General features: G+C 37.5%; 1 protein-coding gene across 1 annotated transcript; it reads left to right on the forward strand.

The window, feature by feature from the left end:
- The first annotated feature begins 2,898 nt into the window (after window positions 1–2,898).
- Window positions 2,899–22,160, forward strand: LOC135071205 (27 kDa glycoprotein-like). The gene is made up of 7 exons (XM_063964980.1): window positions 2,899–3,006; window positions 4,032–4,141; window positions 6,375–6,493; window positions 17,266–17,429; window positions 17,954–18,066; window positions 19,460–19,621; window positions 21,892–22,160. Exons 1-7 carry the CDS (start codon window positions 2,970–2,972, stop codon window positions 21,898–21,900), a joined length of 714 nt encoding a protein of 237 aa, XP_063821050.1. The 5' UTR covers window positions 2,899–2,969; the 3' UTR covers window positions 21,901–22,160.
- The last annotated feature ends 2,577 nt before the right edge of the window (window positions 22,161–24,737 follow it).

Raw genomic sequence — 24,737 nt, forward strand, 5'->3', positions numbered from 1 at the left:
ATCATGTTACTTTGGATTGTGTGGCGTAATTTTCGATGATTTCATTTATTACACACAAAAACATGAGTAGAAATGAATGAGACTTGATAAAAAATAATTTAAACTTTGTTACGAAATTATTTTTACTGTATGATATAATGCGTAATGATGTTTATATAAAAATTATAAGTATTTAAAAATTGAATACTCTGTTGTTGCTTTTTCAAACTGTAATGTACGTGCAACGAAGTATTAAGAGGTACATTATAGAAGAACTATTTTCAAGTGGAGAATTTCTGGTGGCTTAGAAATGGTTAAAAAGTACTTCTGTACCTATCTTTATTACTTCGGTGTACATGTAGTTAAGTGACCGAGCATAGGTTAAATTGATTAAATACTGTAATTAGTGCGCTGCATTTTTCAGTGTGGATGAATTGTCAAATGCCTATACGTTAAGTCTAGTCATTTCTGTTATAATTTCATTAACTCCGTCTATTCTTTTAAAGTTAATTATAATTTTATCATAAACAAACCTTGAAATACATTTTACATAATTGTGAATAAGTCACCAAAAAGCTATGATAAGAATCAATACTTCTTACTTAGTACCTATCATATCAAAGGATTTCGAAAAATGGCACAAGTCGTTTTTCTAAATTTTTTGCATATCAAACGTTTTATTTATTAAACAAGGGATCGATACTATGTACCTAAGCAGATATTGTTTTTTTTTAATGTGATTTGCTAGTTATGAATAATGGCGCGAAAAATAAGTTATTTTGCCGGTTTAACTAGCTGACTATATTTTCACTAATATCCCGAGTTTTTATTAAACAAATTAACTCTACATTATTTTTGTTTTTGACTACCTTACATTCATATCGATCTCTACTTCAGGAAATAAGTCCCCATGGACCGGCATGGGCGTACCCAGCTTCTGCCATAGCAAGTCATACCTGGCTTCTGGCATAGGGGGGGCAAGTCAGATTTTTTAGGTCAGATTGTTTGACTTAGTTCCTTCAATCAAAGTGATTTTCAGGGGGGCAGCTGAACTCTCCTGCCCCCATACCCCTGGGTACGCCCATGTAAGTACCTACTTGATGTTTATTCGTTTTGCAGCTTCCTTTTGAAGCGTTCGCCTAAAATGTTTAGGCTAAAGTTAATGTAAACTTGTAAGAAAGTAGTTATGTTATATATATTTATACATCTATTAATTATGTCGAAGGTTTATAATTGACGAGCATGTAAAAGTTCTTAAATTGCCACTAAGTAACTATGATAAAATAATGTTCTAATAAAATTATTATGAACTAAACATAGTGTTTTCTTTGCTTGTATAATACTTGTTTACCTACCTATAACCGTCATATTTTATTACGAAAGATATTATGCGAATAAAATCTTAACAGTTCCTACCAAATACTACATTAATACCTAATTTAATACCTACTTCAAATATTTTACACAATAACGTGGATGTAAACATTGTAATTAGTTCTCGTAGATGAAGGTTTGATTTATCGCGAGGTTCAGGTCACCGATAACCACTATTTACACTCAATTTATTTATACTATAACTCGGAAAACCGAGTATGACGTATTCAGCTGGATATGATTTATTTATATTGGTTAAGCTATCTCAATTTTTAACCGACTTCAAAAAAGGAGGAGGTTCTCAATTCGATGTACCTATGTTTCTTTTGTATTAGCTTTGAACATCAATTCTCTGACCATCCTGTTAAGAATTATGTTATTATGTTTCTACACCTAATCACCATCTTTGAAGCCACGATAGCCGAAGGGTTGAAGGGCTAGGACTGGCTGACTCGACACCCGAGGAACGCAGGTTCGAACCCCGCCGCTCGACTATTGTGGTGAGCCCACTCGTAACACAACCATGAAGCGTACCACGAAGAGCTAACGGGACTATTAGCAAAGTGCATATCTATACTTCTATACTAGTCTATACTAATATTATAAATGCGAAAGTAACTCTGTCGACGTTCATAAGTGCCACTTGTGGTCTAAACTGAATAAATATTTTTGATTTTATTTGATTTTGATTTTGTCTGTCTGTCTGTCTGTCACGCCTAAACCACTGAACCGATTTTGATAAAATTTGGCATAGAGATAGTTTGAGTCCCGGGAAAGGACATAGGATAGTTTTTATCCCGGTTTTTGAAACAGAGACGCGCGCGATAATGTTTTTTTGTGACATACAAAATTCCACGCGGGCGGAAAGCTAGTAGTGCAATACATTATATTCTTTAAAAAATACCTCCACTGTAGGAACACGACCTCCAATTTACCACAGACAGGATTCATTGGTGAGTTGGTGTGCTTATTAGGTACTGTACTCGTAATATTTATCTTGACTATCTTAAACTACTACTAAATTATTATTATTTTCTTTTTATCTTCTTTTTTAATAGTAGTTAGTAGTTACCTCTGGAAAATATTTTTTGTGTTGGATAATGGATAGCCCATTTATCGAAGAAGCCCATAAGGTTATAATTAAACCATCACGCTACGACCAATAGGAGCAGAACAAGAATGAAAAATGATGAAAAAAAAACTATTTTCACGTGTACGAAGTCGCGAGCACAGCTAGTTAACTTACATGGTGTTAAAATGATGATATCCTGGCTTTACTATACCATTTATATGCATAATGATAACATATACAAGTAGGCTAGTGTCGGCTTTAAATGTATACCATTCACAAACACCCTGTTTATTGACTGCAAAATGAAAAAACAAGAATCGCGCAGTTCCAGTTATTTCTTACAAACATAAATAAACAGAAGTAACAAACAAATGACCTAAACTTTTGATAATAACTTTAATGTTCTTGTAGGTAACTAATACATAATATATTTAATGTGTCATGGGTGAGTACGTCGTTATCACCAAATAGGGTATAAAGAGCAACACGTAGCACAAACTTACGGTCAGTCTGTGTTAAGTCGTGTTTGGACTAGTAAATCAAAATGATGCTTAAACTTCTTGCTGCTTTTGTGATCTTCGGTAAGTTAATAATAATATTATAAAAATTTTAATTTAGTTATTTTCCGGTACGGTACAGAAGTAGCAGAAATGTAATTCAAAAATCGCCATTAAATCATCGCCAGTAAATAATTGATTTATTTTTTATCAGCTACTTATTCCGACTTTATTTTTTAATACTGACAGAACATTAATTAACCTTACACTTAAATAATAAGCATACGTATGTTTACTATATTAATGTATGTTACATAACTATGTAACTTATGTCAGTACCTACCTATATTCAGTCTGTCCATATGTATGGACCGCCTGTCTTCTCAGCCTATACAGGGTGTTAGGTAAATGGGTATATGAGCTGACACTAGCCCATGTTAACATGGGCATATAAATGGTATGGTGAAGTCAGAAATTTGACATCATCATTTTTTTTTAAATTTTCATACAAAATAAATTTTATAAAATCCGATTTGTATGAAAATTAAAATAATTAAAATGCCTAATGTTGGCATTAAGTAAGCTGCCTGTACAACGTCATTTTGGATATCTTTTTCCCTTTCACGCTTGCACGCATCGAAACCTGTTTACTACGATTTTTAAAGGGAAACAGAAGCACAATCTGTGGGCATAATAAAGTATTTCTGTGACTGAAAATCCATGCGAACAAAGCCGCGTGCAAAAGCTTGTAGATAATGTATCTTGTAGTAGATAATGAATTAGAAATGAGGAGATCTGTAAACGAACTAAAGTCGCTGACATAGCCTGACGGATTGGCAAGCTGAAGTGGCAATAGGCACATAGTACGCAGATCTAACGGTCGATGGGGCAGCAAGGTTCTGGAGTGGAGGGCAAGTACCGAAAACGCAGCGTGGGACCCATAACGTGGACTGACGACCTCATAAAGGTATCAGGAAGGCGCTGGATGGAGGCCGCTACCAACCGGGTAATATGGACATCATTGTGGGAGGCCTATATGTTTAGCAGTAGACGTCCTGTGGCTGAAAAGATGATTATGATGATGATGATGAATTTATCCTGTGTTTCAGGATTGGCGTCCGCACGTGTCAACGTGCGCTACGATCGGGCGCGCCTTCGCGAAGCCTTGGAGCAGATGTGCCAGAAAGCCGGAGCGGAGGACCGCGTGGATGAAGCGGAGGTAGGTGGCTTAAGGCCAAACCACAGAATAGGTGGCTTAAGGTCATTTCTCGCGGCGATCTATCCACGTGCAGTGATCACGCGAGATGCACGCGTTGGTTTAGCCGAAGCTTTACGACATATATAGTCTTTTTTCTTTAAAAAGGATGGCAGTCTTTTTTCCCGCGATTTACTCCACCAAAATCACCACCCAACCACGTAACACCTGTCACGCTATGCACAGTCGATAACTTCGAATTCCTCAAGTCGGTTCTTCTGAATAATTTCGTTGCGGGTCCAAAGATAGTTTTATTTTGTGGTTTTACTTTCTTGAAAAATCTTGAACTTCACTGGTGGGTCTCATATAGGTTACACTCAAAGGAAAATTAATTAGCAACTTTTTATGAGAACAAACAAACTAAGTGCAAAACTCTACCATGGTTATACCATAACGTTTACCATAATGGTTATACTTACCCACTATGGCTTTTCAACGTGGCGCAATTTTTATTTCAAAATCGAAATACCTAGTCATATAAGTATTTTACATCTAAACAGATAACGATGTTTATAGATAGAGTAGGTACGTAAATAATGCGTGTGAACAAAAAGTTAACTAATCCCCGTTGACGGGGATTGTCAATGGGGAATAGTGGAATAAGCCGAATGAAGCACATAAACGGGACTATTCCCACCTCTCGTTTCCACCACTGCAACTCCTGTGTAGCCAGGATCTACAGCTTGACCGCCACAAAAACCCAACCAATGAAGCACATAAATGTACCATTAGGTATATGCTAGGTTAGTAAATAAAACTAATGATCTCTCGATATTAAATGTAATTCGCATAGTTACCATAATACCTACCTATTTTAATTAGCTCTAGTTTTCCTTATTTATCAATAGTCAAGTGTTACTCATTATTATCGCATAATAAATTCTCAAATTAAATGTTAAATATACATATAATATTTATTAAATTGCGTAGCTACCTGCTGATTACACCAGGTAAATAATTGTTTTCAATGTAAGAGGAAAACGTCTCTATCATAATTTAAATAACAATGCATTGAAATTTCAGTTTATGTTTTAGTTTTTATTACAAATAGTCCATTTTATATTAAATGCTCAACACTTTGGCATCTTTAGTTATGTTTAATTAAGTTAAAATATCCCAATAGAAATATTAGTCTCGTACTTATAACTTATCCATTGGGTAAAGTAAAAAGTTACCTAAAACTTTATTCAAACTCGGACAAAGATTGTTGATAGCTTGAATCGAACTTGAGCAACGTACGTACAGAGAAACAAGAAAACTATCAAAATAAATCATAAGTAAATAAGTTAAACAGTAGGTATTAGATAAAGAGGTCAGTCTGAGACTGATCTCTATCCTCTTTATGTAGGACATAAATCGACTCGTTTATAAAAAGAGACTGTCAGTATCTATTATTCCCACCTCTCGTTCTCACTGCAACTTCTGTATAGCCAGTACAGCTTGACCCAACCAGTGAAGGTCAAGTTTGTCCTAGGTAGGGGAAAGTTCAAGCTCAAGTTCTTCAAGCTTCTGGACTGGAGCGGATTTGGCATAAATATCAACGGCGAGTACATCACCCACCTTCAATTCGCGGACGATATCGTAGTCATGGCTGAGACCTTCGAAGATCTAGGCACAATGCTATGGCCTCAGTAGAGCCTCTCAACAAGTGGGTCTCAGAATGAACATGGACAAGACAAAAATCATGTCTAATGTCCGTGTTGCACCCGCTCCTCTCTGAAGGTTGGAGACTCTACACTCGAAGTTGTTGACAATTATGTATACCTGGGACAAACAGTTCAGTTAGGTAGGTCCAACTTCGAGAAAGAAGTCAATCGTCGAATCCAACTCGGAGGGGCAGCGTTCGGGAAGCTTCGCCATATACTCACGTCCGAAATACCGCAGTGTCTCAAGCCAAAGTATTTGACCAATGTGTGTTGCCAGTGATGGTATACGGATCTGAGACGTGGTCGCTTACTGTGGGCCTCATAAGAAGGCTCAAGGTCACCCAAGGACTATGCTCGTTCCGCAACGAAATTAATCAGAGAGTCAATCGATTCGTTATTTATTACTATGGCCCAAGTAACATAGGCTACATTTTAAGCTGAACGCACACCTTCCGAGCCGGACTAGTAGAACGAAATGATTATTTAGTTGGCTTACAGTTTTTATTAACCTTTTAGCTTATAATAATTGTATTATTATCTTCTCTTTTCAGCGTGGAATTTTGACGTTTGCGGACTGCTTTAACGGCTTAGTAGACATGGAAAGTATGGGGCCAACCCTAGAAAAACAGGGTATGGATATGTTTGGTGCAATTCTGACTTTTGTAAAAAAGTAAGTACGTATGTAGGTAAACTCCGCAGCTTCACAACACTTTCTAATACATACACAATCATATCAAGTTTAGTGATACATATACATGTCGATTTCAAACCTCGCCATATCTATTTAGGTGATCTATCATGACTTATATAAACGCTATATCTACCAAAAAAAAAATTACAAACGAAAGTGAAATTTTTAGAGAATATTTTCATCATCAACTGTATTGTGGCTCGCAAAGTCGCAATAATGTAATACGTTTACACTGCGGCACCATCGAGCTACGCGGATCGCTCTTTTATCATGTCGGATGCCTACTGAAGGAAGCCACGTAAAGTAGGTAGTGTAAATAGGTATTTTTCTTTGATTAACTAAAGTTAAAGTTCGTTTTAATTTTTTTTCGAAGTAATTTTTTTACAGATTCGTGATCAGAATAAGCTACTTAATCAACTCCCTAAATAAGGCGAGGATTGAAATTAACACCCTGTATAGACAATCATATCAAGTGATACAAATTAAAGCACTTTTTAGAATTCCTGTATCTTTCAATTGGGAATCTATAGAATTATTAGAAATAGTTTCTATTCTAGAATCGAATAAATCTATACTAATATTATAAAGAGGAAAGATTTGTACCTATTTTTGTATGTTTGTAATGAATAGGCTCAAAAACCACTGAACGGATTTTGATGAAACTTTACAGTATTATTGTTCATAATCCAGAATAACATATAGGCTATAATTTATGACGATCTGTGACAAACGAAATTTCACGCGTGCGAAGCCGCGGGCGGAAAGCTAGTATAAAATATAACTGCTAAAATTAACACGGTTCAAAGTGGCGTGGCGTCGGCCGACCTTCCGGAAGGTCCGCTCCCCGAGCGATTAAAGTTGTAGAAAGTTGTTCTAACTGGCTAATCTGGAAATCATTGAAATAAAAATATGAAATCAAATAAATTCGTTTATTCAGCGACATAAAATCATCAAGAAAAACAAAATTAAAATTAAATAATAAAATAAAGTCCCTAATGTGCGTGTCACCGAAACGTTATCCACTCAGCATCATGCAGAGGACGTAAGGGACACCACGACCTTGGTCTTCCGAGAAAGAAATGTTGGGACATATTATTAGTATGCCAATATTATGTATAACCATAGAAAGGATCGGTTTTAACGATTTTTCAAATAGTTGGCCAAAAACGACTTAAGGCTTGGTATTTCTGCTAAAGTAGGTATTTCGCGCTGTCAAAATCTGCGCGCGCAATATTTCGCCGAAGACAGCGCGCCAAAGAGCTCTCGCGGCTACACAGTATAGAAATACGCAGTTTAGAAATACGCAGTTGGTTAGGTTAGGTTGACTTCCTTCCGTTCAAGCGTCACACTCACAGCACTTTTTAATACAAATCATATCCAAGTGATACAAATTAAAACAACTTTCAAAATTTTTGGGAATATATTTTAGAATCGAATAAATATAGAATATAACTGCCAAAGTAAACACGGTTCAAAGAGGCGTGGCGTCACCCGACCTTCCGGAAGTTCCGCGCCGGCTAAAAGAATTTCAAGATTACGTCACCTGACCTATCGGTAGATCCTCGGGAGCTTGAGCGATTGGAAAAACATTTTATGATCAGTTACTCGTAGTAGCGATTATTTAGAGCTTGGATAATAAATTATAGTTGTTGCAATTCACAAAGCTTTGCATGTGGTTAATTACATTAATCAGTACACGCATCAATTTTGTTCAGTCTTTTTGTTTATTAATAAATAAAAATATCATACTAAAATTGCATACATATTTGTTTGTATTGGTCTGGGTGTTTTCTTTCCATAATTTATGTATAACGTATGTACGGGGCTCTGTATCGAAAATCACTATGAGCAATAAGCATCACACACGGTTACCTGGAGAGCATTACCGCAGCAAAAAGCTTGCCATCTTAAATGAACGGTATAATATCGAGGTTTCGTCAGTACAGTTGCGAACAAATGTGTTTGTGTAGTGTAGTTGAGTTGAGCGGTCAGATTATTGAAATAATAAAACGAACATTTTATTTTTTAAATACATTTTAAAATTAATTTACATTACAGATAACAATGAGAGGATGACATTGCAAGGTGGTGCCAGTCCAGTCTTAAATCCGTTGATATATGCTGCATCTGCCATGTTTTTGGCTAAAAGATTCTTCTATCTTGCAGTTTAGACTTTTATTACAGACCTCAGACAGTATTTTTGGAAAACTTTTACGCATGGTGGAGGAAGGGACGCTCTAGAGACTCCAGTCTAGAAGGAGTCACATGAACTCCAAGTTATAAATCCGTTGACATCTGCTGCATCTGCCATGTTTTTGGCTATAAGATTCTTCTATCTTACGGCTTAGACCTTTAGCTACAGACCTTAGACAGTATTTTTGTGAAAATTCTTACGCATGGTGGAGGAAGGGACGTTCTAGACACTCAAGTCTACAAGGAGTCACATCAACTCCAGTTTTAAATCCGTTGACATCTGCTGCATCTGCCATCTTTTTGGTTAGAAGATTCTTCCATCTTGCAGCGTAGACCTTTAGCTACAGACCTTAGACAGTATTTTTGTGAAAATTTTTACGCATGGTGGAGGAAGGGACGCTCTAGACACTCAAGTCTACAAGGAGTCACATGAACTCCAGTTTTAAATCCGTTGACATCTGCTGCATCTGCCATCTTTTTGGCTAGAAGATTCTTCTATCCTGCAGCTTAGACCTTTAGCTACAGACCTTAGACAGTATTTTTGTGAAAATTCTTACGCATGGTGGAGGAAGGGACGCTCTAGACACTCAAGTCTACAAGGAGTCATATGAACTCCAGTTTTAAATCCGTTGACATCTGCTGCATCTGCCATCTTTTTGGCTAGAAGATTCTTCTATCTTACAGCTTAGACCTTTAGCTACAGACCTTAGACAGTATTTTTTATTTGTGTCAGTGTGCTCTTCTAAAGAGTGTAAGACGATTGTATGTAGGTACTATTAAAATGTAATTTTAACTCATTGGTTTTGTCTCATATTTGAGGAATGTACTATGTATCATGAGTAGAGTCTTCGTTTAAAAGGATGCGAACGATTTAAATTTCAATAGGTAGACAAAATTGATAATTTTTAATTATCAAAAATTTAAGCTTTCTCCAGTAACACTGATATTATTATACTGTGATTCATCAAAGTCATCATTGTGTAACAGTCGTTTATATTTTATTGCGTACTATACATATATTCACCATTAATTAATTATATAATTTACTTTAATCACTAAATTAATCAAATAGTAAATTTCTCAGTTAATCATAATCATAATTTGGAGTCTATAAATGAATCGATTATTTTTTCGACCGTGGCAACACTGCCTCAGTCCGCCATTCGAATTGCGAAACCCGTCGGGTATTGTTGTGCAGCGAGAGTGGTGAAAGTGAAAATAAAGACTATTCCGAACTTCGTTGTTTTCGTCAAGAACCGATCCTTCTGAGCTTTTTCAGCTCAGAAGTGGGATTACAGCAAAAATATATCGTTTTTGCTACGCCCACAGATCGACACCTAAGGTACGTAATTTTTTTTCTCTTTGATGTGGAAGGTAGATTGAAATGTTATTGCCTTGTGAAAATCTATTTTTAGACCAAGCAAAATGAATGCAACATGAAAAGCTGACCGTTTACAGTATTTTTTTTTACATTAGATAAATTATTATCACGATACACGACGCCCAGTAAAATGTTATATTTTTCTGGCTACGAAGATATTATTTACTTAGTGATCAACACATAATTGAAATAAATATTTGTGATGTTATTATTTTACTGAGCGTATATGCATTTTGAATGAGTCACATACAGGTAGTATCTTTTTATGTGGAAAATAAATTGAAATGCAGTAACTAAACAGTTTCTTACCTATCAATATTTCATTTCGATTAAAATAGATATTTGAGATGCTATTGGATTGAATTACTTTAAATACCTAGTTCATAATTTTAAAAAAAACATAGTCATTAACAAAAAAATATGTAAGTACCCGTGTTTGACAGTAGTAGTAAAATATGTTACCTACATAAAACGACAGGAAATCTTTTGCTCCGTTTTAGAATTAAATAAGCCTCAAAACACAGAAATACAAGAAACCCGTATCGAGTTTCAGATAATGGGAAGCGGCAGTCCTGATGAAAAACGGTGTCGAAGTCGTAGACTTCGAACACCCATACCACCTGGAAGCCCCATACTACCGACGATGGATGCCGATCGTGGTGCAGGGAACAGCGGTGGTATGCGACGAAGCCGGAGCCGCACGAGACACGAGGGTCGAAGTCGGAATCAAAGCCGAAGCCGAAGCCGTCACCGCATCCGGAGCATCCAACGCAGCCGCCTCAGTAACCGTGAGTCATGTCAGGAACTGAATGCAAACCGTAATTCACTTGAGAATAGACCTAGTCGTAGACGGGAAATATGTGATGAATATCAGCAACGCAGCCGCAGTCGCAGTAGACCTAGGAGTAACCGTCCTAGCCGTAGTCATAGTCGTAGAGGAATCGATCGACGAAGTCGTAGTGGTAGTCGCCGTCAAAGGAACGACGAAAATGATGAGATGCGCGAGAGGCTACGTCTGTTAGAGCAAGAATTGATGAGACAACGTAGCCGTAACGTGACATCGCGCGATATCAATGATTCGAGTCGTCGTCAATATATTGTTTCCCCGTCTAGAATGAATCACAGTCCTCTCAAAAATGACACCGTTCCTGGGAACTCAGATTTCCAAAGGCATAGGGTTGTGGAACCTGCAAATTTCTTTGAAGAGTTTGTTAATATTTTTAAGGGTAGGGATCGTGAATCGTTTCCTGTACTAAATAATGTTCTTTCTGATTTTGATCCGCTTTCTCGAGAACAGACTATTGACATGTGGATAAGTAAAGTAGACGAATGCGCGGAAATCTACAACTGGAATGACAAGCAAACGGTTCACTACGCCCTACCCAAATTAGTAGGACATGCTAAGACCTGGTACCAGGGCTTGCCATCTATTAGGCATTCGTGGGAAGAGTGGAAGACTTTATTACGAGAATCTTTTCCGTCTACCGAGAATTACGCTGAGTTGCTCACCGAAATGCTTAATAGAAAGGCGCGCCCTGGAGACTCTTTAGAATTATACTATTTTTCTAAGATCAACTTATTAAATCGCTGTAAAATATTTGGTAAGCAGGCAGTCGATTGCTTAATATTTGGCATTGAAGACAAAGGGATTCGGTTAAGTGCTCAAGCTGGTAAATTCGATAAACCCGAGGAAACTTTAGAGTTCTTCAAGACAGTTAAGTCTCACCCTAGGGAATACAACGATAATATCAGGAGGGAGGGACCAGGTAGAGATAAGAGGTTCAATAATTCTGCTTCAACTTCGACAAGTACCGCACTAGCTAAAGGCAGTGATAAAACTTTTAGGAGTCGCCCGAAAGGGAATGCAGTCTGCTTTAATTGTAACGAAGCCGGTCACATGAGCTATCAGTGTCGTAAACCAATAAACAAATGCGCAGAGTGTAATTTTCTTGGTCACGATTCAAATACTTGCCCTAAAAAGAATCTTAATATCCCTAATAACAGTACGAATACTAATAACAATCTGAACAACGGCAATGCACACGGTAAACCGAAAAATGTTCTTGAAGTTTCCATTGATGATGGTAGCAATGACAAGTATAGAGTAGCCATAAAGATAAACGGTGTGATTATCCCCTGCCAGGTTGATCTTGGTAGTCAAGCTACACTCGTTCGTATGACCGATGCGCATAAAATTGGTCTTCAGTGGGACACCGCAGCGGGTCCAATGTTGAGAGGATTAGGCAATATTCCCTATGTACCCATAGGTAAAGCTTTTGTTACAATTGAGATTCAGGATGTAAGAGAGGAACAGGTAGAGATTTTTATAGTAGATGATTCACTTATAAATATTCCGGTGCTCCTTGGACACAGTTTTACGGAACGTCCTAATCTGAAAATAATAAAAACTGCTACTGACTTACTAATCGAAAGGGCCGATAAACGTGATGAGGCTAAACTTCTACTCGTTACGGTTGATGATGTGGAGTTAGGTATAGGAGAGCTTAGCGCAGTTACAGTTGAAGCTAAAACTAATTATAGTGGTAGTATTTATGTCGGAGGTTCAATAAGGGGTAAACCCGACATGGAATACTATTTGTTGCCTGGTGAATATCAAATAACCAACGGAACATGTCACGTTCTTGTACAGAGTTTAAGTACTCAAGTAATTCGTTTTAACAAGGGTGCACTAATTTCTCGAGCTAGGGCAACCTTGTCTCAAAACCGAGTTCTAGATGTGTTGCGGATAAATACGGATTTAGTCAATGACACTGTTTGTAACCAAATCAACATGGGAGAGGGACTTACTGTTAGTGAGAAGGATAAATGTCAGGCTTTGTTATCAAAGTACAAGGGTTGCTTTTCAACAGGGCTGCATGACTTAGGTTATACAACCGTGGCCGAAATGGAAATACTTTTGACCGACACAACGCCAGTTGTATACAGGCCTTACCGGCTTTCACATTCTGAACGTGCCTATGTCCAGGGGCTGGTTGAGGAGATGGTAGAAAATGGTATTGTACGCGAATCTAGCTCGCCTTACGCGAGTCCAATTGTGCTCGTTCAGAAGAAGTCGGGTGAAAAGCGTTTGTGCGTGGATTATCGCGCACTTAATCGACGCACAAAACGAGATCATTACCCGCTTCCGCGAATAGAGGATCTTCTCGACCAGCTTTCGGGGCAGTCACTTTTCACAACGCTTGACCTCGCATCTGGTTATCACCAGATCGCCATTGCTGAAGGGTCTAAAGAGAAGACAGCATTTGTCACGCCCGAGGGGCAATACGAATATAATCGTATGCCCTTCGGACTGGCAAATGCACCTGCCGTCTTCCAACGGGCTATTCATAAAATCCTCAATAAAACTAAGGTACCATTCGTGATTATATACATGGATGACATTTTGATTCCATCAAAAACTTTTGATGAGGGCTTACAACGCCTCGAACAAGTCCTCGGCTTATTGCGAGACGCTGGACTGACGCTAAAAATGGAAAAGTGCAATTTCTTCCAAGAAAAAATAGTTTTCTTAGGTTTTGAGATCGATGAACTTGGCATCAGACCTGGGGAACAAAAGACTCTAGCTGTGTCTAAATTCCCTGTGCCTTGCAACCAAAGTGACGTTCGGAGATTTCTGGGCCTGGCAGGATTTTTCCGCAGGTTTGTCAAGGACTTTGCTCTAATTGCGAGACCTTTGACAAACCTGCTCAGAAAGGATACCGCCTGGCAATGGACAGAGTCGCAGCAAAACGCATTTGACACCTTGAAGAGACTGCTAATAGAGAGACCAGTTTTAGCACTATATGACCATAGTGCCGAAACCCAATTACACACAGATGCGAGTAAGTTTGGCTTGGGAGGTATCCTGATGCAAAGGACCGGAAATAACCCATGGCGACCCGTCTCCTATTATAGCCGTCAAACCAGCCCTGACGAACAAAAGCTTCACTCGTTCGAATTGGAGACACTCGCAGTCATAAGCGCGTTAAATAAGTTCCGCACTTATTTATTGGGTATCAAATTTACAATCGTGTCCGACTGCAACGCTTTACGGTCGACGTTTACCAAACGAGATCTGGTTCCCCGGATATCGCGGTGGTGGATCCAATTCCTCGAATACGACTGTAATATTGAATATCGTCCCGGTGAAAAGATGGCTCATGTTGACGCTTTAAGCAGGGGTGCGATCGTAGACCAACAAGAACCAATACACGTGCTCGATATTCTCAACGTTACTGTTGACGATTGGATTACAACAGTTCAATCCGCCGATGAAGAGGTTAGGCGTATAAAAGAAATTGTTCAGGATCCTGAAACCCCCAAAATAGCAGCTATTCATAAAGAGTATCAGGTCAAAAATGGTCGCGTTTATAGGGTAGTCGAAGACGGGGCACTAAGATGGCTTGTCCCGAGGGGCGTGCGCTGGCAAGTTCTCAAAACCAACCATGATGACGTAGGTCATTTTGGTTTTGAGAAGACCTTGCAAAGAGTCAAGTCCATTTTCTGGTTCCCAAAAATGCGTAAATTTATTCGGAAGTATGTGTCAGCGTGCCTGGAGTGCGCACACCATAAGATCCCATCTGGAACCAAAGTGGGTATGTTGCATCCGATCCCAAAAGTGGACGTTCCGTTACATACCATACACGCTGACCACCTCGGACCATTTCCACGCAGCAAGCGCGGTAACACGTACATTTTAGTCATTGTGGATTCTTTCACAAAATATGTCTATCTATCTGCAGTACGTAGTACAAAATCCAGAGCGAGCATTAAAGTTTTTAAAACTTTCTTTAGTTTATTTGGGTCCCCGTCGCGACTCATTACCGACAGGGGTACCAGTTTTACCAGTAAAAGATTTAAAACTTTTGTTCAGTCCGTTGGTGCGAAACATATCCTCAACTCCGTCGCGACTCCACGCGCCAACGGTCAGGTCGAGCGATACAATCGAACGATTTTGGCCTCCTTGGGTAGTATGACTCACGGAAAAGGCAGTGACACTTGGGACACCTTTCTCCCAGATGTCCAATTAGGCATAAATACCTCGATGCATGACGTCACAAAAAGATCACCTACTGAATTACTATTTGGGCGGAAATTAGGTAACCCATCTCAAGGTATTTTAAATAATCTCTCAGAAGAAATTTTAAGCAGTGAGACGAACGAACCCTTAGATCAAATTAGGTCAGATGCTAGTGATCGCATTAAAGAAAACCAAAATAAAAATAAGGAACGCTTTGATAGGCATCGAAAATCACCAAACGAATATAAAGAGGGAGATCTAGTGAGGGTAGTAAGGGCCATTGCTTCGGGTTCAGGAAAGTCTAGGAAGCTAGAATCTAAATGCCAGGGTCCGTATCGAATCAAAAAGATATTACCAAATGACAGGTTCCTCGTAGTTGATACACCGCTTACACGGAAGGGAAAAGCATATGAGAACGTAGTAGCGATTGATAAAATTTATCCCTGGATGAGCTTTAATGCGCCTGCTTGTTCTTCTAGTGACGAAAGTAACTAATGAATAGATGATGACTTTATGATTTATTAACTGTTAATTATATAGAACTGTATAATTATACAGAATTTGTTATAAAATATATTATGATATTAATTATACAAGTAGGCAAATGACACCTACTCAACAATGATGCATTTCTATCCTTATACATGTGAATTTAAATCAACAATATTTTAATTATACAAAGTATGTTATTTATTTCTTTTTACATAAAATTGCAAATGTTGTATATTAAAAATATATCATTACTTTTTTTTAATGATTTGCTAAGATTACATTATTTTATATTGATAAATATAGGCCTAAATCAAATAAATTATTTACAATAAGATGTGACATGACATGAATTAAGTGAACCATTTTGTACTGAATAGAGATAATGATGATACCTACTTACCTACATGAGATACCTACTTCCTGCATAGGAATGAACCTGATTTCACACTGCACAGAGCATCGGTTAGTTTGAACCGAGCATGAGTGCAGTTTGTAAAGGATACTACTTACCTTAGTAGTTGAGAGCTTTGGCAGATTTGAGCCTAGCATGAATGAATATGTTGTCAGTGAGGGTGTTTCATAGCACAGAGCTTGATTAGATGCGAGCTGGAAATGAGTGATATGTCCTTGAGGGTCATAGCACAGAGTCCAAGCAGAATCAAACCAAGCATGAGTGATATGATATAACACGCAGCTAAGACAAATTGAGGGTGAAAGATGTGAAGTAGCCTCCTTTTTGCTTAGCTATACCTAAGTTTGAGAATACAGTTGTTGTTAGATGATCAGTTTAAATTTTATGTTGTTAATTAGAACTAAACGAAGGGACTCGTTTATGTGACGGATGGCCGACTGTAACAGTCGTTTATATTTTATTGCGTACTATACATATATTCACCATTAATTAATTATATAATTTACTTTAATCACTAAATTAATCAAATAGTAAATTTCTCAGTTAATCATAATCATAATTTGGAGTCTATAAATGAATCGATTATTTTTTCGACCGTGGCAACACTGCCTCAGTCCGCCATTCGAATTGCGAAACCCGTCGGGTATTGTTGTGCAGCGAGAGTGGTGAAAGTGAAAATAAAGACTATTCCGAACTTCGTTGTTTTCGTCAAGAACCGATCCTTCTGAGCTTTTTCAATTGTCAAAAATATTGACAAATCGCGAACTGTCACGGCCAAAAAACTGACACGCGTCCGTCCTCCGTAAGCGCCACCGCGCGACTGATTGAGATTGTCCAAGCCGTCATGGACGATTTTTTCCACATTTTTTAACATAGAAACTAAATAAGACGCAATATAAAAATTTCATCCGTTAAAAGCCCTCAAGTTATTTCTGAACTTTAGTTTAGTAAAAGATTTAGAATCTCAAATCGCTTATTTTAAAAATAAAACCATAAATAGAAAACGAATAGAGGTAACTTTGGGAATTTATTCTATCGAGTCAACTTCATCAAATCGTGTTTCCATCCGTTAATAGCCCTAGAAAATATCCTCAACTATGCCCAATAAAAATCTTAGCCTTTAATTTTACTGTTTAGTACCTCAAAAATGAAAAATGAAAACCTCATTTTCGCCATTTTCTCTGCTACCCGGCCTTAAGTTGAAGTTTATCTGATAGATATGGCTTTAATCTAAAAATAATGTTTGTTTCCAGTACATGCAAAAAGCAGTCGGAAATCCTCTCGTGCGTCAACACTGGGATAGACGCTGTTTCGCTTTGCAGCGATTCAAAGATACAAGCAAAAATTAATGAGACCAAGCAGGGATTCGTAGAAGCCACCGACCTGTTCTGCAAAGACGACTCCAAGGCTTTTAGCGGTAAGAAAACAATATACATTTTGTTAGACTTACTAAGTATGGGCCCCATAAGAAGGCTCAAGCATAAATAAATAAAATCGGAAAAGCTCACAGGGTGCCGGCAGGTTTTGTAACATTGCTTTTTCTTATTCTTTTGTTTAAGCTATTTAGCCTATCACCAACCGGATCCCCAGGTCCGAAAGCCGTTGTAGCGACGAACGCTGTTGCAAATTTTTTTTCCACTGCTTCATAGGCTCGGAAGCTTATGGACTCAAATTTCAGCGTTCGTCGCTATAACGGCTTTCGAACATACGTAGTGGACCCCAAAAACGACCTGTCTCACCAGGCGCCAAGATTATATGTACCTATATGTATATCGCCTGGATATTTCCAAAACAAAACTAAACCCAGAAAGATTTGAGATAATCCTGACTCAAGAAGGTGTCACAAGAAGAATTACAGACACATACATTTCAATAGCGAACGTACAAAAAATCATTTGTACCTACTGCACAGTCCCGTTAACCCCCTCGTGCTAATTCCAGAGTTCATCAATGACGGGGCCCTTCAATGCATGTTGGATCAACGCCTACAGCTCACGAATAGATGTATGAGGCAAATCCAGACACTTTCTAACTACAAGACTTTAACCACCGAAGTAAGTACCCTAAAGAATGAATATTATATAAGTAGTAAATAGGGTTGAGGATACTCTGCAATTAACATTTTTTAACTTTGTTACACAACTGAGTTTTTAGAGTAACTACGCACACCGTTGATTTTTCGTCGGCCGATAGTTTAGTCGGGCAGTTGATCAGTATGGGCATGTATGGGAGTGCGCACACTACGCCGATTCAATTTGGCGGATTCTTCATACAAATTAAAATCGGGCCTATCGGCCGACGAAAAATCAACGGTGTGCGCCTACTCTTAATGGTGTATTTGTTACGGTCAAAGTGATAAATGTGAAAATTATGAATAATCGCCGGTTATTATGAATAATTAGCGCATGAGTTGGTAAATGTGATTATTAATATAAGATCATTTATGTGTGTATAAAACTAAATAGGAGGCTTAGGGGTGGCCCAAGGGCCACCCCCGCCGCACCTTAACCTATTTTTCACTTTAAATCAAAACAATATGTTATAGGCATTATGGCAAAGTAATGTTATGCAAAAACATTCCAAACTCATTTTGCCAAATAATATTAATATATGATATCAAAACGTTCAAAATGTGAGGCTGTACATGAGCGCTGTGCACGAGCCGGTGTTCTCTTTTATGGTATTTGTTAGTATTAAGGTTACATTATGAAATAATCACCGATAAATGTGATTAATTTATCACTTTTACCAAGCCTGTCGGTAATTATTCATAATAACCGGCGATTATTCATAATTTTCAATTTATCACATTAACCGTAACATATTTACCATTACATTATAAAATATAACCTGAAAAATTTGAACTAATGCCTAATGCGGGAACCCAGAAGTGACTCTAATCGCTAAGAAATTTCAAAACTAGCCATTGCATGATGATGGCGACATGCATTTTGTAAAGTTAATGCATATTATCATCAGGAAAAAATTAAATTTACATCAGTACTTAACTGTGCAAAATGCAATCTCCACTTGCACTGTAGGAGAGCACCCTCTCTATTTTACTTGAGGCAGATTTTAGGTTTAAGTTAAAAAAGATATTGAAAATTAAGAGCTAGGTGGTAGGTATGAATGTTGTTTGACTCCTATATAAGTAAGAGTTTTCCAGTGACATGGCCCACTTTTAGCTTGGTCCACGGGCCAAGTCACTGGATTGAATTTTTAAATATTTTTTCTTCCAGCACTGGGCCCGTTCTAAGATTCTAGAGTAGATTTTTGTTGATTTTGATCTTTAATTTATTAACGAAAGTGGGCTCAGTTAAATACTGGAAGATAAAATACTTATTTAAAAATTCAATCCAGTGACTTGGCCCGTGGACCAAGCTAAAAGTAGGCCATGTCACTAGAAGACTCGTTATTAATTTTCATTTTTTGTCTATCTTATCACAGCAAGCGTGTGTCAGCGTTAACGGGCTCACGAGCTGCTTCATGGACGTCCTGGAGTCCTGTCCAAAAGCCTCCACCCCGGCCTTCGTCCGTTCGCTGTTTAGAGCTGTCTACAAGGGCTCGTACTGCGAGTTCCCTGAGGAGGACAAAAAAATTCAAGACAATGTACGTGTTTAAGCATTTTTCTTAAAAGATCCCTAGTAGGTCCAGTCAACTCCAGTTTCGATGCCTGTGGTTAATCCTGCTAGTCCTACTAATATTATAAGAGCAAAAGTTTGTATGGATGTTTCTTACTCTTTCACGCAAAAAATACTGTACTAATTCTGGTGAAACTTTACATTATTATTGTTTATACCTACATAAGAATAACGATCTGCGACAAACTGAATTTCACACGAAGCCGCGGGAAAAAGGTAGTGTTATCTACTATATAAAAATAAGTCGGGTTTTCCTCCCTGACGCTATAACTCCAGAACGCACGAACCGATTTCCACGGTTTTGCATTCGTTGGAAAGGTCTCGGGCTCCGTGAGGTTTATAGCAAAGAAAATTCAGGAAAAATTTCAACAGAAAAGCGGGAAGGGGTTAAAACGGGATCCACGCGTACGAAGTCGCGGGCGGCCGCTAGTACCTGGGCCATTCTTATTCTTACGCATTTTTGTGTGAGATGTAAGAATAGCATATGTTTTTAAAGAAAATCAGTGCACTGTATATTAATTTACTTAGTAAAATACCTCTATTAACTAGGCCCAATATCATTTTTATCATAAAACTATTAGAAGAATATTAAAAAAAAGTTACAAGTCCAAAATGTCACGGACCGTGTAGTGTGAGATTCCCGGATTTGGACATACAATATTTTTTTCTGAAGAGATGTTATGTTATTTTGATAAATATTACAGTAATTATGCAAGATTAATACATGTTATATAAGACTGTTAAAAATTTATATCAATAATAATTACCATTTTTGATTTTGAACACCAAACATTGTGTGAGCAGTTTTTGTGTCACAACCACGTGCGCCACTTTAAATATGCGTAACTCGGTAAAAAACTATCTTTGATATTGACATCCCTTGCTAAGTTTTTTTAGAACAGTAACATTGTCATCTTATTAGATTTGCAAATGGCTGAACGTAGTGAGTGAGCCGCAAAAAATTTTTTCCTATTTATTTGAAAAAAGGGACAACCATAACACGTCCATCCCGTGTACGATTTTTAAAGGTAGGTATCAATGTCACGCTATTGTATAAAACATAATTATGTACCTCAAGCAGTATAGTTTCAGATAATTGCACAAGATATGCTAATTCACAGATAGTTTTTTGGATATATCGGACACGTTCCAAATTGTCACGGCCATGGTATTAAAAATGTGTCACTACCGCAAACTATTTAAGTACATGGTCGTGACATTACAACGCGTGGTTGTGACATTCTATTTTTATTATTTTAATAGTTTTTGTTGTTCTGCTAAATTATTTTGTGTATTGTGCAATTTTTAGGAGTAGCCTTTTAGTAAGTGTACTTATTTTTCGCTAGTATGATTTTCTAGATGCCACGAAGGAAAAATTATTGCACTTTCTCATTTCTGCAGTAATATCAAATTTTACTGAGACAGCTCCCGGTAAAGGCCCTGCAGAGGTGGTCGGAGTTGTTTTAAAAGGAATTGCTATTAACCATATTTTTAGAGGCACGGTGACTATGAAACATGTTTAAGTTGTCAAAACGAACTGTTATGTGAATCCTACAGAAATCTCATTTGATACTCAATTAGGTACCTACTGTGTTTAAGATTTACTAATTTGTTAAGCATATTATCATATCGAAACCATGTAGGTAGCATATCGGAAGCATGATCAGATAGTGCCAATAATAAAAAGTCTATTTTTTTTATTATCTAGTAGATATATTAACTATCTGACGGTATTTTTGATCTCAATTTTAATTAAATTTTTGGATGTTCAGAAAAAAGTACATATTTATTACCAAATAACACCTTTGTTGATGAAACGAATTTAGTATATTTTATTGTTAATCAATTTAAACTATTATGATATATATTTAACAACATAAATATTATTATTTACAGTAAAATGGTTAGCTGGAAGAGAATGCCACATGGCATTAAGCTCGCCTGTTGTACCACTGTTTTTATGTGTGCAATAAAGATTTTAAATAAATAAATAAATAAAAATGTAAAACTGTCACATCCGTGTCATGCAGTGTCACAGCCGTGTTTACGTAGGCTATTTTGTTTCCTTTCCGAGGGCTTTAAGGTTGTCCATATACATCAAAAGTATGCTTTTGGTTTATACTTTCGATACACATCGCAAAAAGTTTAAAAAAAAAATCTTTAATTTTTTAAAAAAATTTGGCACAAATTTAAGAATGGCCCACCTATGTAATAATTTCTTTAATATTTTTGTTTCAGACGATTTAATCGCGGTCAATCAATCCTGATCCAGTGCTGCCAAAGATTCTTAAAATACCTAAATAAATATTAGTAGATCATAGCGTTTGATTTTCATATTTCATATCATTTCCTGACCGAAACGCGTCTTCAAGGCTGTGATCTGTGGTTCAATTCGTTAGCGGGTCAATTGCAAGGTCAATTTATTGTGATGACAATGATTCAAAACTCATTTATATTTCTAAATTGCTAAACCTTACTTTGTTAAGACAATAAAAATTTGACTCATATTCATTGTTTTATTTTGATTTACAAAGCATAGTTCTTGTTGAAAAACCCTATAGTGTATACAATGTAGCATCACTAAGGGGCATAAATATTTTTTTTACTACATATTTCAATCATCAGTTAATAAACTTTCAAAATATTAAAGTAGAAAATGAAGCATTTAAAGTGAAGCGCAGCTGAAGGAATCTTTATTATAATTATTGAGAGCGCTATACAGGAATACTGAGAAGTTTTATTCCAAAGCTGCAAAGATCACGAGGGTATATCTACAGGAGCACTTGGTACCAGCAAGATGGGGCTACGTATCACACTTCATATAGAGAATCCACCTGGATGGATAAGAGACATGTTCACACAAAAATTAACTCCTATCACTCAGGTATGACATCTCTTGGCCACCAAGAAGCCCCGTTTTCACTCCAGCATTCTTCTTTTTGCGGGGTTACCTTAAAAGCAGAGTGTATTACTCTAATAATCCAACAAATGCAGCAACTGAGCCGAAAATTCGGCAAGAAATGGTATCAATTTCAAGGATAAATAGGTAATTAGGTATAACGAAAGTCTCAAAATATTTTTATGTCAGATTGGAAGATTGCTGCAACTGCAACTATCAAGAAAATACTTGGACGAGTAATTTGTAAAAAGTAGTTTATAAATATTTATTCAAATTGTAATGTAAGAACAATGGGACAAAACGTCTCCAGAACTGTAGCTCTTTAATACCACCTACTTACCTCATAATAATATGATAGACCATGCTAATACCTACTATAATTTTATTTTAAGACAGCTCACTTTTGAGCTTTAACAAGCTCAACTTCAAGGTGTATTACGACAGCTTGACCCCGGGACAATTCGACCCCTGTGACAACTTGACCCCTATGACAACTTGACCCCTGCGACATCTCAACCCCTGTGACAACTTGATTTTTTTGCAACACTCAACACTTTTGACTTATGATGGTTTCACGACTGCTGGACCCTACGACAGCTTAACCCTACAACAACTCGAACCCTGCGACAACTCGATAGTCCAGTCAATGAATGCTTTAACGACGGTGTAGAGAGAAATCCGTGGAACACAATTTTTGACCTCGGGACTTTATTTTTAGGAGATGAACATAGCAAAAGTCCCCGCCCTTAGACCTTGAGCCGGCGGGGAGAGGGGGATTTAAAGGTACTACTTTTCGGTTTTTCGCTGAATCCTCGGAAACTATGCGTCCTAGTGACATAACTACTATGAACCAAAAAAAGCTTATTCAATTTGCTACAGGTGAGACAGTCAAGTTTTTCTATATCTTTTATATTTCTCACGGGATCTGCTCTAGACGGTCCGTAATATTGGAAATTTTATTTTTGTCTTACATGTTCCCATCAGGAGAAAATCGACTAAATCAACATTAAGCAAACATTTTAGACATGCGGGAGCATGTTAAGCCTAGTTCCAGTGAGGGGACTGCACCGTGCGTATATTTAGACGACCCAATTGGAGCCACTTTTGACTCCTCATCACTCAAAAAGTACTGTGCATTAATACTCCAAATTTGTCTCATGTTTTGAAACTTGTAAGATAAACATCAGCTTCAAATTTCATAAATATACCTCAACCGGTTATTTAGGTATTGACGTTCAAAAATCGACATTCAGAACACTGAAATCTATCTATCACCTGCGAAATGTTAAAATTTACTGTATTTTTATTTGTTCCTTTGTATTTACACATCTACCTATCTGGATGCCAAATTTGAACCTTCAAGGTCATCTGGAAGTTGTTAGAATTTGGTCTATAGGTCAGATATGTAGATTTTTGGACGTCAATACCTAAAGAACCGTTTGAGGTATATTTATAAAATTTGAAGCCGATGTTTATCTTGCAAGTCTCAACACATGAGCCAAATTTGAAGTGTTAATGCACAGTAGTTTTTGAGTGATGAGGGGTCAAAAGTGGCTCGAATTGATTCGTCTAAATATACCTACGCACAGTGCAGTCCCCTCCCTGGAACTAGGCTTAACATGCTTCCGCAAGTCTAAAATATTTGCTCAATGTTGATTTAGTCGATTTTCTCCTAATGGGAACATGTAAGACAATAATAAAATTTCCATTATTACAGACCTTCTAGAGCAGATGCCGCAAAACTATACAAGATATAGAAAAACTTGACTATCTCACCTGTAGCAAATTGAATAAGCTTTTTTTGGTTCATAGTAGTCATGTCACTAGGACGCATAGTTTCCGAGGATTAAGCGAAAAACCGAAAAGTGGTACCTTTAAACCCCCCTCACCCCGCCGGCTCAAGGGCCAAGGGCGGGGACTTTTGCTATGTTCACCTCCTAACTAGTCTAAATAAAGTCCCGAAGTCAGAAATTGTGTTCCACGGATTTCCATCTATAATGCTTTATTGACTGGACTACGAGACCTGTGACACAGTAGCGGCGTAAGGGGGGGCGGTGGGGGCGGTCCGCCCCGGGTGCCAAGCATCAGGGGGTGATAACAGTCGCGTAGATTGGGGGGGTGAGATTGGTATCATATAGCTCATTCGTACTAACATCTTTCATCTTCGAATCGGTAACCCAAATAT

This window comes from Ostrinia nubilalis, chromosome 4, assembly GCF_963855985.1.
Source record: "Ostrinia nubilalis chromosome 4, ilOstNubi1.1, whole genome shotgun sequence".
NCBI lineage: Eukaryota > Metazoa > Arthropoda > Insecta > Lepidoptera > Crambidae > Ostrinia > Ostrinia nubilalis.

Bases quoted from the DNA above. Each gene is read 5' to 3' on its own strand.
- LOC135071205 (XM_063964980.1), top strand. From the start codon at position 2,970: ATGATGCTTAAACTTCTTGCTGCTTTTGTGATCTTCG. The intron at 3,007-4,031 runs GTAAGTTAATAA...CCTGTGTTTCAG, and splicing joins TGCTGCTTTTGTGATCTTCG to GATTGGCGTCCGCACGTGTC. The intron at 6,494-17,265 runs GTAAGTACGTAT...GTTTGTTTCCAG, and splicing joins ATTCTGACTTTTGTAAAAAA to TACATGCAAAAAGCAGTCGG.